The 18176-nt window shown below is 46.5% G+C and overlaps 2 protein-coding genes across 2 annotated transcripts; both read left to right on the top strand.

The window, feature by feature from the left end:
- Positions 1-9268: 9268 nt before the first annotated feature.
- Positions 9269-11928, top strand: LOC125509730 (pentatricopeptide repeat-containing protein At3g24000, mitochondrial-like). The gene has a single exon (XM_048674754.1). The coding sequence runs from the start codon at positions 9341-9343 to the stop codon at positions 11213-11215; it is 1875 nt and encodes a 624-aa protein (XP_048530711.1). The 5' UTR covers positions 9269-9340; the 3' UTR covers positions 11216-11928.
- Positions 11929-12113: 185 nt separating this feature from the next.
- On the top strand, positions 12114-13276 carry LOC125509731. The gene is made up of 2 exons (XM_048674755.1): positions 12114-12272; positions 12391-13276. The coding sequence occupies exons 1-2, from the start codon at positions 12125-12127 to the stop codon at positions 12813-12815; spliced, it is 573 nt and encodes a 190-aa protein (XP_048530712.1). The 5' UTR covers positions 12114-12124; the 3' UTR covers positions 12816-13276.
- The last annotated feature ends 4900 nt before the right edge of the window (positions 13277-18176 follow it).

Genomic DNA, 18176 nt, shown 5'->3' on the forward strand with positions numbered 1-18176 from the left:
AACTTAATATCTGTAGCAAGGTATTTAGTAGCAAAGTAATATGATAATAGTGGTAACGGTGGCAAAAGTAACGGTAGCAGTTTTGGTTTTATAGTGATTGTAACAGTAGCAACGGAAAATTAAATAATCAAAGAACAATATATGAAAAGCTCGTAGGCAATGGATCAGTGATGGATAATTATGTCGGATGCGATTCCTCATGCAATAGTTATAACATAGAGTGACACAGAACTAGCTCCAGGTCATCAATGTAATGTAGGCATGTATTCCGAATATAGTCATACATGCTTATGGAAAAGAACTTGCATGACATCTTTTGTCCTACCCTCCCGTGGCAGCGGGGTCCTATTGGAAACTAAGGGATATTAAGGCCTCCTTTTAATAGAGTACTGGACCAAAGAATTAACACATAGTGAATACATGAACTCCTCAAACTACGACCATCACCGGTAAGTATCCCGATTATTGTCACTTCGGGGTTAACGGATCATAACACATAATAGGTGACTATAGACTTGCAAGATATGATCAAGAACTCACATATATTCATGAAAACATAATAGGTTAGATATGAAATCATGGCACTCAGGGCCTAGTGACAAGCATTAAGCATAGCAAAGTCATAGAAACATCAATCTCAGAACGTAATGGATACTAGGCATCAAACCCTAACAAAACTAACTCGATTACATGATAAATATCATCCAACCCATCACCGTCCAGCAAGCCTACGATGGAATTACTCACGCACGGCGGTGAGTGATACGTCTCCAACGTATCTATAATTTTTATTGCTACATGCTATATTATCTACTGTTTTGGATGTTTATGGGCTTTATTATACACTTTTATATCATTTTTGGGACTAACCTATTAACCCAGAGCCTAGTGCCAGTTTCTGTTTTTCCTTGTTTTAGAGTATCGCAGAAAAGGAAAATCAAACGGAGTCCAATTGACCTGAAACTTCACGGAACTTATTTTTGGATCAGAAGAAGCCCAGAAGACTTGGAGTGCACATCAGGGGATCTACGAGGAAGCCACGAGGCAGGGGGGGTGCGCCCACCCCCCTGGGCGCGCCCTCGACCCTCGTGGGCCCCTCGTGCCCCCGCCCCCCCCCTGACGTACTTATTCCTCCTATATATCTCCATATACCCTAAAAACATCGGGGAGCACAATAGATCAGGAGTTCCGCCGCCAGAAGCCTCCGTAGCCACCGAAAACCAATCTAGACCCGTTCCGGCACCCTGCCGGAGGGGGCAATCCCTCTCCAGTGGCTATCTTCATCATCCCGGTGCTCTCCATGACGAGGAAGGAGTAGTTATCCCTCGGGGCTGAGGGTATATACCAGTAGCTATGTGTTTGATCTCTCTCTCTCTCTCTCGTGTTCTTGAGGTGATACGATCTTGATGTATCGCGAGCTTTGCTATTATAGTTGGATCCTATGATGTTTTCTCCCCCCTCTACTCTCTTGTAATGGATTGAGTTTCCCCTTTGAAGTTATCTTATCGGATTGAGTCTTTAAAGATTTGAGAACACTTAATGTATGTCTTGCCGTGCGTATCTGTGGTGACAATGGGATACCACGTGATTCACTTGATGTATGTTTTGGTGATCAACTTGCGGGTTCCGCCCATGAACCTATGCATAGGAGTTGGCAAATGTTTTCATCGTGATTCTCCGCTAGGAACTTTGGGGCACTCTTTGAGGTTCTATGTGTTGGTTGAATAGATGAATCTGAGATTGTGTGATGCATATCGTATAATCATACCCACGGATACTTGAGGTGACATTGGAGTATCTAGGTGACATTAGGGTTTTGGTTGATTTGTGTCTTAAGGTGTTATTCTAGTACGAACCCTAGGGCTGTTTGTGACACTTATAGGAATAGCCCAACGGATTGATTGGAAAGAATAACTTTGAGGTGGTTTCGTACCCTACCATAATCTCTTCGTTTGTTCTCCGCTATTAGTGACTTTGGAGTGACTCTTTATTGCATGTTGAGGGATAGTTATGTGATCCAATTATGTTATTATTGTTGAGAGAACTTGCACTAGTGAAAGTATGAACCCTAGGCCTTGTTTCCTAGCATTGCAATACCGTTTACGCTCACTTTTATCATTAGTTACCTCGCTGTTTTTATAATTTCAGATTACAAATATTCATATCTATCATCCATATACCACTTGTATCACCATCTCTTCGCCGAACTAGTGCACCTATACAATTTACCATTGTATTGGGTGTGTTGGGGACACAAGAGACTCTTTGTTATTCGGTTGTAGGGTTGCTTGAGAGAGACCATCTTCATCCTACGCCTCCTACGGATTGATAAACCTTAGGTCATCCACTTGAGGGAAATTTGCTACTGTCCTACAAACCTCTGCACTTGGAGGCCCAACAATGTCTACAAGAAGAAGGCTGTGTAGTAGATATCAGTGAGCATCATGAAATTGGCGATGGAGGAAGCTTGATGATGACGATGGCGATGGATTCCCCTATCCGGAGCCCCGAACGGACTCCAGATCAGCCCTCCCGAGAGAGATTAGGGCTTGGCGGCGGCTCCATATCGTAAAACGCGATGAATCCTTCTCTCTGATTTTTTTTCTCCCTGAACGTGAATATATGGAGTTGGAGTTGAGGTCGGTGGAGCGTCAGGGGGCCCACGAGGCAGGGGGCGTGCCCAGGGGGTAGGCGCGCCCCCACCCTCGTGGACAGGGTGTGGGCCCCCAAGCCTTGATTCTTTCGCCAGTATTTTTTATATATTTCAAAAATATTCTCCGTTGATTTTCAGGTCATTCCAAGAACTTTTATTTCTGCACAAAAATAACACCATGGCAATTCTGCTGAAAACATCGTCAGTCCGGGTTAGTTCCATTCAAATCATGCAAGTTAGAGTCCAAAACAAGGGCAAAAGTGTTTGGAAAAGTAGATACGTTGGAGACGTATCAACCACTATGCACCATGCTAGTTGATGATTTCTGGGCTTGGGCGGGAGATCCCAAAGGTCGTTTTTCTGTCAGCTCGGCTTACAAAATGATCTATACTATGAAGATGGGGAGAGAGGCTTGGTTAGAGGAGACTGATGAAATGTCTAATGGAGCAGTGGACCGCAAAGGGTGGTCATCGAATTGGAATTTGCAAGTGCCATCCAAATTGAAAATATTTACATGGAGGCTGGCGCAGCACTCCCTTACCAGCGATGTTTTGCACCATCGGCATATGTCTTCATCACATGTGTGTGTGCTTTATGTGGAGCTGAAGACAACCGGCGCCACTCGCTGATTGATTGCAGCTACTCTCAATGTGTTTGGGCTTTATCCAAAGAGGAGCTTGTTCAACATATATGCATGCATAGAGAAGAACAAGCAAGGAAGTGGTTGTTTGCAATGAGTGACCCTCTGCCGCAAACTGAGTTTAATACAATGATTGTGACTCTTTGGGCAATCTGGGCGGCAAGGAGGAAGATAATCCATGAAGGAATCTACAAAACACTTTTTTCTACTCATGATTTCATCACGAGTTATATCTCAGATTTACAGCATATTCAGAAACCCGTGGTGACGGCTGCAACAGCATGAGCTCCACGCCCAACTTCATGGCTACCTCCTCCGGAAGACCACACGAAGATTAACGTCGATGCGGCAGTCTCACGCGCTGGCCGGATTGGGGCATGGGAGCGATCTGTCGTGATAGCACAGGGGAGTTCAAGGGTGCATCCGCAATCATTTTCAGAAACATCGAAGATCCAGAGGTTTTGGGGGTCCTAGCCATCAGAGAAGCACTGGCGCTAGTTGATGACTTATATGAGCAGAGAATTTTGGTTGCGTCTGACTGCAGGACTGCTGTTGAAGCAATTAAAGGGGGAATGTCGACATCTTATGGAGCGGTGGCGCAAGAAATAATAGAACGAGCTAGGTTTTTTACTTCTTGCACTTTTAGTCATGAATTTCGAACCTCGAATTTCGAGGAACATAACCTCGCGAAGCATGCATTAACGCTGGGGACCGGCCGCCGTGTTTGGTTAGGCCACCCCGGTGATATTTTGTTCATCCCTGTAAACATTGTGACGGTCTAATAAAGCTTTCATGAGTTTGTCTAAAAAAACAACGAACACAAATCGCCAGAAAAATGCAGCACCTCCAGGAATCGAACTTGCATCTCTAAGTTGTTCGAGCTTAGCTGACCACCCAGCGGATCCGGAAAAAAAATGACCACCACACCCATTTCATTTGCGATTTTAATAGCGCTAATACTGTGTGAACTAGTATGTCCGTGCTATTCATTTATCACTTAATTTTTTTATTTATTAAAAAACGTGAATTTAAAAATTCATCAATTTTGAGATAAAAGTTCACAAAATTTTAAAAAGTTCATCAATTTTGAGAAATAGTTCATCATTTTTGAAGAAAAGCTCACCAATTTTGGGAAAACTTTATGAAAAAGTTCAAGATTTTCATCGTTTTTGAAAATTTTCATTGGTTTTGAATTTTTTTATCGATTTGGCAAAAAGTTCATTGATACACCTCCGTCGTATCTACTTTTCCAAATACTTTTGCCCTTGTTTTGGACTCTAGCTTGCATGATTTGAATGGAACTAACCCGGACTGACGCTGCTTTCAGCAGAATTACCATGGTGTTATTTATGTGCAGAAACAAAAATTCTCGAAATGACCTGAAACTTCACGGAAACTTTTTGGAAAATATAAAAAATATCTGCAAAAGATGAAGGCCAGGAGGCCCACCACCTATCCATGAGGGTGGGGGCGCGCCCCCCTACCTCGTGGGCCCCCTGGAGCTCCTCCGACTCCAACTCCAACTCTATATATTGTGTTTCGGGGAGAAAAAAATTAGAGAGAAGAATTCATCGCGTTTTACGATACGGATCCGCCGCAAAGCCCTAAAACCTCTCGGGAGGGCTGATCTGGAGTCCGTTCGGGTCTCCGAAGAGGGGAATCCGTCGCCATCGTCATCATCAACCATCCTCCATCACCAATTTCATGGTGCTCACCGCCGTGCGTGAGTAATTCCATCGTAGGCTTGCTGGACGGTGATGGGTTGGATGGGATCTATCATGTAATCGAGTTAGTTTTGTTAGGGTTTGATCCTAGTATCCACTATGTTCTGAGATTGATGTTGCTATGACTTTGCTATGCTTAATGCTTGTCACTAGGGCCCGAGTACCATGATTTCAGATTTGAACCTATTATGTTTTCATCAATATATGAGAGTTCTTGATCCTATCTTGCAGTCTATAGTCACCTATTATGTGTTATGATCCGTTAACCCCGAAGTGACAATAATCGGGATACTTACCGGTGATGACCGTAGTTTGAGGAGTTCATGTATTCACTATGTGTTAATGCTTTGTTCCGGTACTCTATTAAAAGGAGGCCTTAATATCCCTTAGTTTCCGTAAGGAAACTGCTGCCACGGGAGGGTAGGACAAAAGGTGTCATGCAAGTTCTTTTCCATAAGCACGTATGACTATATTCGGAATGCATGCCTACATTACATTGATGAACTGGAGCTAGTTCTGTATCACCCTAGGTTACGACTGTTACATGATGAACCGCATCCGGCATAATTCTCCATCACCGATCTATTGCCTACGAGCTTTCCATATATTGTTTTTCGCTTATTTACTTTTCCGTTGCTATTGCTATCATCACTACAAAATACCAAAAACATTATTTTTACTACTGTTACCATTTTGCTACCGTTACCACTGCTATCATATTACTTTGCTACTAAACACTTTGCTGCAGATACTAAGTTTCCAGGTGTGGTTGAATTGACAACTCAGCTGCTAATACTTGAGAATATTCTTTGGCTCCCCTTGTGTCGAATCAATAAATTTGGGTTGCTCTACACTTGAAAACTGTTGCGATCCCCTATACTTGTGGGTTATCATTCATCGAGTTTGAAAAATAGTTCAACGATTTTGAAAGAAGTTCACAAATTTGAAAGAAAAAAATCATCAATCTTGAAAAAACATCATCGGATTGGAAATAAGTTCATCAAAATTGGAAATAGTTCATCAAATCTGAAAAAAATGTTTATCAAATTTGAAAAAAGTTCATCGAATTTGGAAAAATCATTAAAATTTTAAAAATGTGGATAGATTTGAAAAAAAATAATCATCGAATGAGGAAGAAGCAAAAATAAAAAAGAACACAGAAAACTAAATATGAAAAAGACAAATGAAAAACATAATGAACGAACGGAAAGATGATAGGACAAAAAACGATGGAACTTATCGCATCAAGTTTGCGTAGGTGGGTGGTTACCACAATGCGCGGTGAACCAGAAAATCTTGTGTTCGATTACCAGCTCTAGCTGATTTTTGGCTCTAAACGAGAAAGACGATGGGTTGACGGGAGGCGAACGAAACGGGCCAAGCCCAGCTAATGCGGCTGCAGACGCCGGTTTGTAGAAACAGTAATAACCGACGCCTGCAGCGCCAAATAGGGTTTGCCGCAGGGTCCCGCATCTGAAGAACATGTTGAGGTTAAGTGTTCAGACCTCTTCTGGGCTTGGCCCAAATACCGAGATTTTCATGTTGTCCTAAAACAATAGTAGGCCGGGTTGCAATAGTCTCTTTAAGCAAGGCCACATTTTGCTCCCGCCTTCGCTGATCCTCCTTTCTGCGCGAGCCCATCTCCACTCATTTTTCTTTTTAGAGAACCCCCCTCGGTTTTCAATCAGATGTTGCCACCTTAGTATATGAATTTAATTCCGTAGGATTTAGTCTATAGGTTAACATAGCAAATTCACACATGCTTACCTACACTCACCTCTATGAACACAGGCACACACATCCTTCATACGAGCACCTCCGATATTGAGGCGACATCACATATTGAGATTGACGAAGTCACACAGATGCCTCATAGTCGACAGAAACATCTACTCTCACTGAACAAACATCGCCGAAAAGTCTGAAATAAATCCAGATAAATCAAGTGTTGTAACATAACCATCTTGGAGTTGGTTGTGAGTTTCTCGGTTCTTGGTCCTTCATGTGTTGCGGGGAATGCTTGAATCTTGTTTAGACAATGTTATGGTTCCACCATGACACTGTTGTATGGGCTCATCTCTCTCATCCTTGATGATTATGTTGTGCAAGATAACAAATGTTGTCACGGCCTCTGATAGGCTATGACCCTTCAATACTCAGTAGGACCATGAAAAATCGCAAAGTTTAACCACACAAAGATGTCACTCAACATCATTCCTAGTAGATTCTTGGCACATTGCAATGTGAGATTTCTTGTTACCTTAATGGCGCTGGATTATCTTTACAAATGTGGTCCTTGGAGGATGGATATCATCGGCAAGATACTACCCCATATTGTATTCAGGACCATTGCAACATAATTGCAATATGGAATGTTACCAACAACCAACCTTGCAAAAAAGAGGCCATTGTGATAGTTAGGCATCCCGAAGTATAAATGTCAAATCAATAAATCATGTGATGCAACTGCCTCAAGAATGATGGTTGGATCATGTCAATGCCCTTTCTACCGACCTTTCCATGTCAAAGGACGATTCTTCCATGTCCAATGCATACAATCATTGGATCCAAGGATCTCTGGTCAACCTCTCTCTTCACTCTCTGTCATGAGCCCCTTGGTATCTTCATCGGTGAAAACCCTCAAGTACTCTGGTTTAGAGATCTCGATCACGGCTTTGGTGAATCTATTCACACACATGAGGATGAGATCTTCTCCAACATCAATGGCATCGACTATACATCCAAATGAAAGCACTCACACGGTCGTTTTAATCTTCAACAATGGACTTGCACTTGATTCTTCACAGAATCCTTCTCTGTTAAAATCAATGATCATGCTTATCCACAACTCTTGCAACGGTGTTGAAGATATCCCAATGCATCTGAAATCGGCTTCGAAAATATCTAGGGGATATATTGCGTTAGGCGCGTTCATGGGCAGAGAGTCAAATATCTTATTTTTCATGTACTACTTACTCTTTTCTCACTTCTACGAACCTTCTATCCATAACGAGTTCCAGGTTTGGTGAATCAGTGTGGGAGTAGATAAAACAATTGTTGAGTACACAATATAACCATGTAGCTCGTCCAGAAGATCATGAATGACTGGTATTGGCCATTTCTTTTTTACGTTTTACGCATTGAGTTGCCTATAATCCATAGGTGCCATCCCTCACTAGAGATCATCATGACCATGGATCATATCTCGAATAATCCATATGTAACCAATCTGGGAACCATGCCTCGATCTCCTGAAATCACCCGCTTAAGTGATCGCGCCCAACGCCACCTCGATACCATGTTCCTCTTCTTCTTCTTCTTCTTCTACACATTAGAGTGTTTCATGATCAATTTGAGAACTGTACTCAATGAATAACACAAAAAACATGAACAATAACAGTTGGGGCAATTTCTCAAACACCTTGTGGGCTGTGGTGGGCGGAGCGACGACGGTTGGCGATGGAACCTCGACTAGGGCTGGACGACGCCGGATCTCGCGCCTGGAGGCGACTCATGCGGTGGGGATGTAGGGCCGACAATGGGGGGGGTTACTTGGCCGATTCCGGCGGCGTCGACCAGCTAGGGCTCAGAAATGTGCCTCCTACGCCATCTTCAAGGTTGGCCGATTCGATTTCCAGCGAAAGGGACCTCACAATGATGGGACGGAGCTCTGCGATGGTAGCCACAGGGGCAGTGAAAACGATGATTCCGACACTGGCGAGTGTGGTAGACCAAATTTGTCGAGATGTTGTGTTGCTAGAGCATGGACCCGAGGGGTGAGATGTCAGGATTGAAAAGTTGACCTTCTAAAAAATTAAATGAATCGGGGATGGACTAGAAGGTGCTTAATCTTTAGAATACAAAAAATAGACTAAATTTGACTTATGTGGGATGGGCTAGAGAGGCCCTTGCTACTCTCTTAACGACTTTCTAATCGATCAAATTAGCCATTCTTTTAAAAGGTACTACCTCCATTTATAAATATATGATGTTTTGGATATTTTAATGCTATGAACTACCTACGGAGTGAAATGACTGAACAAACAGACTAAAACATCTCTATATACATTCAATTCAGAAAAAAAGTTGAACACTTTTTAGTACTCCCTTTATCTCATAATATAAGATCGTTTTGCAAACTAAAACAGCTTGCAAAACGGTCTTATATTATGGGACGGAGGGAGTATTTGTGAACGGATGGAATAGTAAAAAGAACGAGAATTAGCCAAAATAGAAAATATTTTTTCTCGCTGTATACGGACCCTCGTTCTCGCATTCTCGCGAGCAGAACGTCGGACACCGGCCGCCCCTTTCGCCACCTCCATGAGAAAGCCCCACAAGCTTCTGCCCAACTACCTTCTCCTCTACCGACACACCAGACCCTGCACCTCAACCGCGGCCAACCCCGTCCCGGCCGCCTCCGCCGTCCTCCGTGACCTCGATCTCCTGGACGCTGGCGAGCTCGCCCCGACCCCGCGCGTTTACCACTCGTTCATAACCGCCTGTACGCAATCCAAGAACCTCGAGGATGCCAGGAAGATCCACGCGCACCTGGCCAGCTCCCGGTTCGCCGGCGACGCCTTCCTCGACAACTCGCTCATCCACCTCTACTGCAAGTGCGGCAGCGTGCTGGAAGCGCGGAAGGTGTTCGACGGAATGCGGAGGAAAGACATGGTCTCCTGGACCTCGCTCATTGCCGGGTACGCGCAGAACGACATGCCGGCGGTGGCCATCAGGCTGCTCCCTGGCATGCTGAAGGGGCGCTTCAGGCCGAACGGGTTCACGTTCGCCAGCCTCCTCAAGGCTGCCGGCGCTTATGCTGACAGTGGCATCGGGAGGCAGATCCATGCTCTTGCTGTGAAGTGTGACTGGCATGAGGACGTCTATGTTGGGAGCGCGCTCCTCGACATGTATGCGCGGTGTGGGAAGATGGACATGGCCACCGCAGTGTTTGACAAACTTGACTCGAAGAATGGGGTTTCTTGGAACGCATTGATCTCCGGGTTTGCGAGGAAGGGTGATGGAGAGACTGCTCTGATGACCTTTGCGGAGATGCTGAGAAATGGGTTTGAAGCGACACATTTTACATACTCCAGTGTCTTCAGTTCTATCGCTCGTTTAGGTGCTCTTGAGCAGGGGAAGTGGGTGCATGCACATGTGATTAAATCTCGGCAGAAACTGACTGCATTTGTTGGAAATACATTGCTTGACATGTATGCAAAATCAGGGAGCATGATTGACGCAAGAAAGGTGTTTGACCGTATGGACAATAAGGATCCAGTTACATGGAACACAATGCTCACAGCATTTGCACAATATGGACTGGGGAAGGAAGCAGTCTCCCATTTTGAGGAGATGAGGAAATCTGGCGTTTACCTGAATCAGATCACCTTCCTTTGCATTTTGACTGCCTGTAGCCATGGAGGACTGGTGAAGGAGGGCAAGCGCTACTTTGAAATGATGAAGGAGTACGATTTAGAACCGGAGATTGATCATTATGTTACGGTTGTTGCTCTTCTGGGCCGAGCTGGTTTCCTAAATTATGCTCTGGTCTTTATATTTAAAATGCCCATGGAGCCAACTGCTGCAGTTTGGGGAGCCTTGCTTGCGGCATGCAGAATGCATAAGAATGCTAAAGTAGGGCAATTTGCAGCTGATCATGTCTTTGAACTTGACCCAGATGATAGTGGTCCACCTGTCCTGTTGTATAACATATATGCTTCCACGGGCCAATGGGATGCTGCAGCCAGAGTGAGGAGGATGATGAAGACAACTGGTGTGAAGAAGGAACCTGCATGCAGTTGGGTTGAGATGGAGAATTCTGTGCACATGTTTGTGGCAAATGATGATACCCATCCACGAGCGGAAGAGATATATAAGATGTGGGGTGAGATAAGCAAGAAGATTAGGAAAGAAGGATATGTTCCTGATATGGATTATGTGCTTCTGCGTGTAGATGACCAAGAGAGGGAGGCAAACCTACAGTACCACAGCGAGAAGCTCGCGCTTGCATTTGCGCTGATCGAAATGCCTGCAGGGGCAACAATTCGCATCATGAAGAATATTAGGATATGTGGGGATTGCCACTCTGCTTTCAAATACATCTCCAAAGTTTTTGGAAGGGAGATTGTTGTGAGGGACACAAATAGATTTCATCATTTCAGTAGTGGATCTTGTTCCTGTGGAGATTACTGGTGATTCTGCCAAGATGTAGTGCGTTTATGAATCTACAAGGCCGTGGGTTGATTCAGTAACAGCCAACAGGAACCTTTTTATGGACTGATAAAGGGCAAACTATTTCTGCTTGATTGTCTCTGTTGACAGAGCAAACAGCAAGCATGCTGCGGCCCTGAAGATCATTTGGCATCCTTCATGAGGGATGGACTCCAGAAGACATGTGCTTTCATCCTTATAACGCAATCACTAAAATTTCGCAGGTTGCTAAAACAGCATCATTGTCTGCATGATTCCTGGGACAAAAGTAGACCTCCATTTGGAGGCACGATCTCCGACTGGAAACACACTTCAGATGGCTTTATTTTCCAGGTAAACATTCCCAACAACCTATCTTGCTCATACGTGCAAATGAATGATAGTCTGCCGATTTCCGGAACCTAATTTCCGCACCTGATAAATTCCAGAGAGAGAACAATTTAGATATCCGTAGTTCTACAAGTGTAAGGCTGGGTGATTTTGCTACATATGCATGGTGTGCATTTCAGGGTATATCGGTTTCAGCTCAGAGCTCACGAAGCGCAATGCACGTTGATTTTGCTAAGCATTGCCCTCTGGGACTGATGATGGCTCTTTTGTAGTCGCTTGCTCGTCGTTCTTTCGGTCCATGCTCCTCGACAAGGAACCCAACACCCCGCCCATGTCGCCAACGGATCCAAGCAAAAACGAACGTTTGTTAAACGAGCACTGCGAGTTACCAGCATGCATTCGTTAGAGTTTCAAAAATAAAGAGCATTCGTTAGAGTTTCAAAAAAAAAATGCATTCGTTGGCATTTTTTTTCCTTCAGCGGGGCATGCACCGGCTGGCAATGCCAGCCCTAGCTGCCCGGGCCGCCTGGGCCTGCCGTGCACGTCTCCATCGGTACATTCTGCATGAACATGATGCATGCTCCCCCACCCTCTCCACCGATCTCCCCGTTATATACTCCCACCACCCCCTTCCCAGGAGCTCGACATCGCGACGTCCACGTACGGGCGCTCTCCTTCGTCGTCTCGATCAGGCCGGCCTCTCGTGTCTCAGGTGCGTCGCGTGCATGCCGGCCGTCGCCGCCATGCGTATGATATATGATATGGTTTGAAGGTGGGTCGAGGGGCCGGATTGATCAATGTCGACATGCATGTTCCATCTCCCGATGCAGCGCCCTCAGCCTGCATGGATCGGCGGCCGGAGGGCGGCAGGGCGAGGAAACGCGCGCGGGAGGAGCCGGACCAGGCGGCGGACTTCCCCTTCGACGAGGCGGCGGCGGCCACCGACGCCGGGGAGGCGTGGCGGAGGCCGCCGGGCGTGTTCCAGTTCCCCTGGCAGAAGTGCCGCGGCGGGCTCGGCGTGGCCGGCGGCGGCGGCTGGGAGCTGCGGGACGTCTTCTTCCACTCCCTCGTCGACGGCGGCGCCGCTGCCATCGGCGTGCCGGGCGACCGCCTCGTCTCGCCGCCGCCGCCCAGCAAGCAGCGCGCGCTCTTCGACGACGTCGACGCCTGGCTCGCCGCCGCCGACGACGGCGAGGTCGACCCCGTCTGGCGGTCGGCGATCAGGGGCGCCGGGCCCTCCGCGTCGGCGGTGTGACGAGACAGACGATGCATGGCGTGGGCCGTGGAGGGCCCCCGTCGCCGGTGGCCCCGCCTGACATTCAGTGCGCGGCGCCGCCTGGCCCATCGGCCTCGTGAAGCTGGCCTGGCCGCCTGGGTTGGCACGGGCCTGTTGATGATCACGATCAATTTGCTCCTGTATATATGATGATTGCTGCCAATAATTATTTACTCTCTCTTCATTTTTAAGCATCACTTTAATAATCACAAGTGTTGTTTCCAAATAGTTACACATCCTCTCTCAAGCCTCTAGGTAAAAATTTCGAAACCACATACATATCCATCTGAAACCTACTCATTTCCCGTATTTAAATATCATGTTTTAGATGACAGTCTTATTCTCTTTTTTTTGGCAAATAAATTCTTGCATTACTCGAGGTTTAAAGATGTCAGTCTTATCATATGGTTACATTAGGAAAAAGTTGAATACATCACACATGTTGATAGGTTATTGAAGTGTTTTTTTCGTTGATATATCTCTTGACACTCTGTGGATTTTTTATTATTTGTGTCTAACACAAAAGGCAAAACAAAACAATAGACAAGTAAGCAATACCACAATAGTACTCATGACCTCATTTTTTCTTGGGTGCAATAACATATTTATAGTTGTAGTTTTTAAAGGCTCCATGTCTCAGAGCATAAAATTTAACGATATCCATGAATTATCCTTTTTATAGTTTCTCATCATGTCAAAGTGCCTCAAAACTTCAATTGAGATGGAATGAATAGCGATGAATTTCAAAAAAGAAATTGCAGAAAATCCACACTAATACATTCGCGGCATTCTCCCCCCTTTTGTTGGTCAAACGTCGAATGTATAAGCATGGATTTAGAAAAAAGAAAATTGGAAATATATTACTCTTCGGGATTTTAAAAGTTTGACCATGTCCCTGTACAAAACGATAACTTACAAAATAGTGGATGGGGTAGTTCAGTACGAATGATGGTTATGTTAAAAATCAAAAATCTCATCGATAATGCTTGGTTGGAGGTTGTATCCTCTGCCCATCAGATCAAACCCTGTGATCGATGCTTTTGTGTGTCCTATTAATGTGGATTATTTTAGCCGTCGAGGGCGACGTTCTCGTGGATAGCGAGATGACAGTGATGACTTCATCAATCTTGAAACTCTGCAACTTTGATCCTCGATATGTGTTATGTGAGTATATGTGATGGCGGTGGTGTGTATGTGCGCACTTACGTTGTACTTAATGTTTCTCAATTAAAAAATCTCGTCAATTAAGACACGCAGTCTTGACACGATGCTCATAATGAAAATCTCATCAATTAAGCTACGTGGTCTGGACATCATGCTCCGCCGGCATCTACCAGAGGATTACAAACATGTTCTTTTATCCATGTTGTTGTTTAGTACTACCCCTTGTTAAAACTTGAAGCATACAAATCCACGAAGTTACACTCTCGGACTTAGATAAGGTTTTAGTTAGAACAAACTCAGCTATAAATTCTACTTCATCTTCAATTTGTGGAATGTAACATTTTCCAACTCAATGATTCTACACTGCATTTGCATATAATTATCAAAACCAACTTTTGTTCTTTGTGAGGCTAGCATCATTGGAATTCCATAGAGCAGATGTACGACCGCGGGACAAACGAATGCCGAACCTTTGGTGAAAAGAGCTTGTAAAGGCGCAAAGACAAGAGACCAAAGGCAATCAAACAAAAAAAATTACGAAAGACATGGTGAGTGAACGACCAAAGGGTTTTGGTGGAAATCAGAACCAAAATACACTTGAACAAATCAACAACATATCACAACCTTTTAGTACGGAATTACAAGGAAAAATCACACGAGACATTCTTATATTTAAGGTAGCGCCATCGGTTGTGGATCTGGTCCAATCTTTGATGTGGATGCATCAAAAGAATAATGATATTAAATCAAAAGACACAAGAAGTATCGCAACACCGTCTCACTTCTTCCGTGATTTCGCTGTCTAAAGAGGAGATCATTAGGATGACTCAATGTTCCCCACCATCCACGACCGCGGTCGTTGAGCTCGTCACGTCACCCCCCCCCCCCCCCCCCCCCCCCCCCCCCCCCCCCCCCCCCCCCCCCCCACTGGAACCCCGGTGCCTCATGACATTGTTTCAGATATAGACAAATTCAAATGAATTATACTACTATTTACCAATGCCATATTACGTTGAAATGAGTAATGGCAAGCGTGGGCACGCCGGCCGTGCCCACAGTCCCGGAGCACATTTTCCGGAGAGGTGGCTGTGGGAGGACGGCGGTGGGTGTACACGTTGACAAACTCGTGCGCGACGGCCCACCGGGGTGGTACAAACTCATGTCGCCGGACGCCGGGGTAGCGCGCTGCACGGGTGCATGGCGACTAGGATGATTCTCGGTCGTCCGTGCCCCTTCCCCCCACACACACAGCCCGATCATCATTTGCTGCTTTAAGAAAGCTGATACACACGGTACGTACGGTACTACTACGATGCCATGCGATGTAAGCAACCTTTTTTGCTTTCTGGTGGCCTGCGTCCTCGTTTTGTTCTCACGCTGTCAGCCGCTACGCGCGCCTCACAACGTGCTAATCCGTAATGATTTATTAATGCGCCTTTGTATTTTGATTCAAATTTTGACATTTAATTTAACTATTAAACATAATTTGTATACCCTAAAAATAGTACTATCATTGAAAACCACTTTCACATTTGAATCTGATAATATAAATTTTATGCCATACAACTTATAATTTGTTAGTCAAACCTACGATCAAAGTTGGGCACAAAATACAAAAGGGATCTTTTGTACGTAGGCATGCATCCTCGCTCCCGCTCTATACGAAAAGGCTAGTACATATCTCTAGTACAGATGCTTCATGTTACATCAAAAACTATTTTGAAAATTTTAAATAACACAAAAGAAAAAATATTACTCCCTCTAACCCACCGACTTAGTACAAAATTATAGTAAATCAGCAACAATTAATAAGGATCGAGGGATAGTACTTTTATTATTCCTACATAAATACTACGTAAACGACAATTCATGTAATTAAGCACGAAAATGAACCTGCTGTATATCAGATTGTAACTTACTGATTTGTTTATTGTTTTTTTTCCTTTTGTAACTTACTGATTTGTTTTTCCACACGCTCCAGCAGATTGAAGGACGTTCATATAAAATTATTCATTTTTTTAGCTGCCGGTTATGCCTAGAGCTCTTAAAAGAACGCAAAGCATTAGCTATTTTAAATCTATCTAGGACAAAAAATTTAAACAATTCTGAAATAAAAATATAAGGGCAACTCCAACACGGACCCCTTAGGCCAACTCCACCGCACGACCCTATCCTGTCCGGCTCCGTTCATTTGGGATAAAACGGACAAAGAAGACGGCCCAGCGCGCGGCGGCCCGGACCCATCTTGTTTGTTTTGTGTCCGGGCCGACCCATTTCGAGCGCAAACTTGCACCGGGTTTGGGTCACGACGGACATCAAACGGACGCGCGCCTCGTCCGCGTCAGGGCCGCCTGGCAGGCGGCCACCTACCTCCCACCTGCCCACATAAATGCACACGAGCGGACGGCCCCACCTGTCATCCGCACGTCGAAGGGCCGCGTCCTTCTTTAAGTGGGAAGCGTGGATGGGTCGTCGTCCACACTGCCACACGCCATCCCGCGACCTCCTCGAAACCCGACAGCCCCAGTCCCAAACCCTAGCCAACACCTCGCCGGCCGGCCGCCCGCTGCCATGGGCCGCAAAGGCAAGCACGACCGCGAGGCTGGTTCCTCGTTGGGACGCCGCCGCGGCTCGCCATCGCAACCACGCTGGGCCCCCGCGCCGCCCGCCTTCTCCATCGCACCCACGTCCGCCGGCGAGCGCGACCGGCATTACGTCCGGTCGTCGGTGTGCCGCCGTTATTGGGAGACGAGGACGCCGCTCCCTTGGAGCGACGTCCATCTCCCCAATAACTAGCATCTGTCCGCCGACCGGGTCCCGATCCCGCCGGTCCCGACGAGCGGCCGTGCGCGCGGCAAGGAGATCGAGCGCCGCTGCCGCCTCCTCCCCGACGACCTCTTCTACGACCCCAGGTACGTCCCCGACGTCGGGCTCTGGGACACCTGGTTTCGTGACGAGCACGACACTAGGCGCGCGTCGTTCTTCGCCGGCACCTCGACGGGGCTGCGGCGGCCACGACAGGAGCAGGGGCGTACTCGGGTGCGCGGCATGACGCCCACGCTGTCGCCTTCACCGTCACCGTCGCCACCTCCCCCTCCTCGCATGACAGCGGAGGAGGAGGCCCGTCTCCTGTCGCGTGTCATGGACGACTCCATGAACACGCACGACGAGCGGCAGTGGCACGCCCTGGAGGAGACCATGGCCCTCTCTGCCGCCGAGGACGTCGCCTTCCCGGAGATGGCGGTCGTCACGGAGGAGCCGACGGAGGAGGCGTTGCCGGCCGCGTTCCAGCAGTTGCTGGGCCAGGGGTGGGGCTGGTCCTGCACTGCTCTGGAGATGGCCGCCGGCGTGGGCGTGAACTGGTGCCCCACTCCGCCGCGGTCACCGGAGTGGGAGGCGTCGCCCCGGGAGGAGGTGGTGCAGGCACCTCCGGCCGTCCAGCCAACTCCCGTCTACTACGCACCGCCGCCCCATTTGTGGACGCCGCCGGCCTACGTCGACCTCGTCAGCGACGACGACGACACCGGCGGCCAGTGAAGACGGCGACGGCCACGACACCGACGGGCACGGCAGGAGCGCGCGGGAGGAGTTTTTTTATTTTGTTTTTATATGTTAATTATGAAACTGGGCCTTTTAAGTGGCCGTGGAAACTGGGCCGTTTTGTGGCCGACCCCTATATATGTTTTATGTTTTTTTAAATGCGTTTATTTACTTTTTTAGTTATTTCATTCCAGTTTTTATATTTTTTTTATTCACGTCCACCCTGGACACGATTTGGGGTGCGGCCGCGCGGTGGACGCACGCACGCCCCATCTGACAATGCCGGACATGGGTGAACTCATCGGCGCTCTAAAGAGACAAAATCCGGTCAATTCGAACGTCTGTTTGAAGTCGTGCGGTGGAGTTGGCCTTAGACGGACAGGATATCTGTCCGCGAACGACAATGATACGACAAGCGCTACTCAACCTTCTCGCATAGTACATTCCAAACAAGATTTGAACAAACATGTCATAGAAATATTGTTTTCTAGATATTTTTTAATAAACTTGTAATAATGCGTGAAGAAACTTAGTCGGAGACTGGCGAGAGTTTATCGTCGGATTTTATAGAGGATGAAAGGGCCTCGATCCGTGTGGTGTGACATGAATGTGCACTAAACCCAAACGGAGGTTGTA

Source organism: Triticum urartu, chromosome 5, assembly GCF_003073215.2.
Source record: "Triticum urartu cultivar G1812 chromosome 5, Tu2.1, whole genome shotgun sequence".
In the NCBI taxonomy this organism is placed as follows: Eukaryota; Viridiplantae; Streptophyta; class Magnoliopsida; order Poales; family Poaceae; genus Triticum; species Triticum urartu.

What these genes read in the sequence shown, in the direction of transcription:
- LOC125509730 (XM_048674754.1), top strand. Translation starts at nt 9,341, where the DNA reads ATGAGAAAGCCCCACAAGCTTCTGCCCAACTACCTTCTCCTCTACCGA.
- LOC125509731 (XM_048674755.1), top strand. Translation starts at nt 12,125, where the DNA reads ATGAACATGATGCATGCTCCCCCACCCTCTCCACCGATCTCCCCGTTA. An exon ending in GCCGGCCTCTCGTGTCTCAG is followed by an intron (nt 12,273 to 12,390) that starts GTGCGTCGCGTG and finishes CTCCCGATGCAG; the next exon opens with CGCCCTCAGCCTGCATGGAT.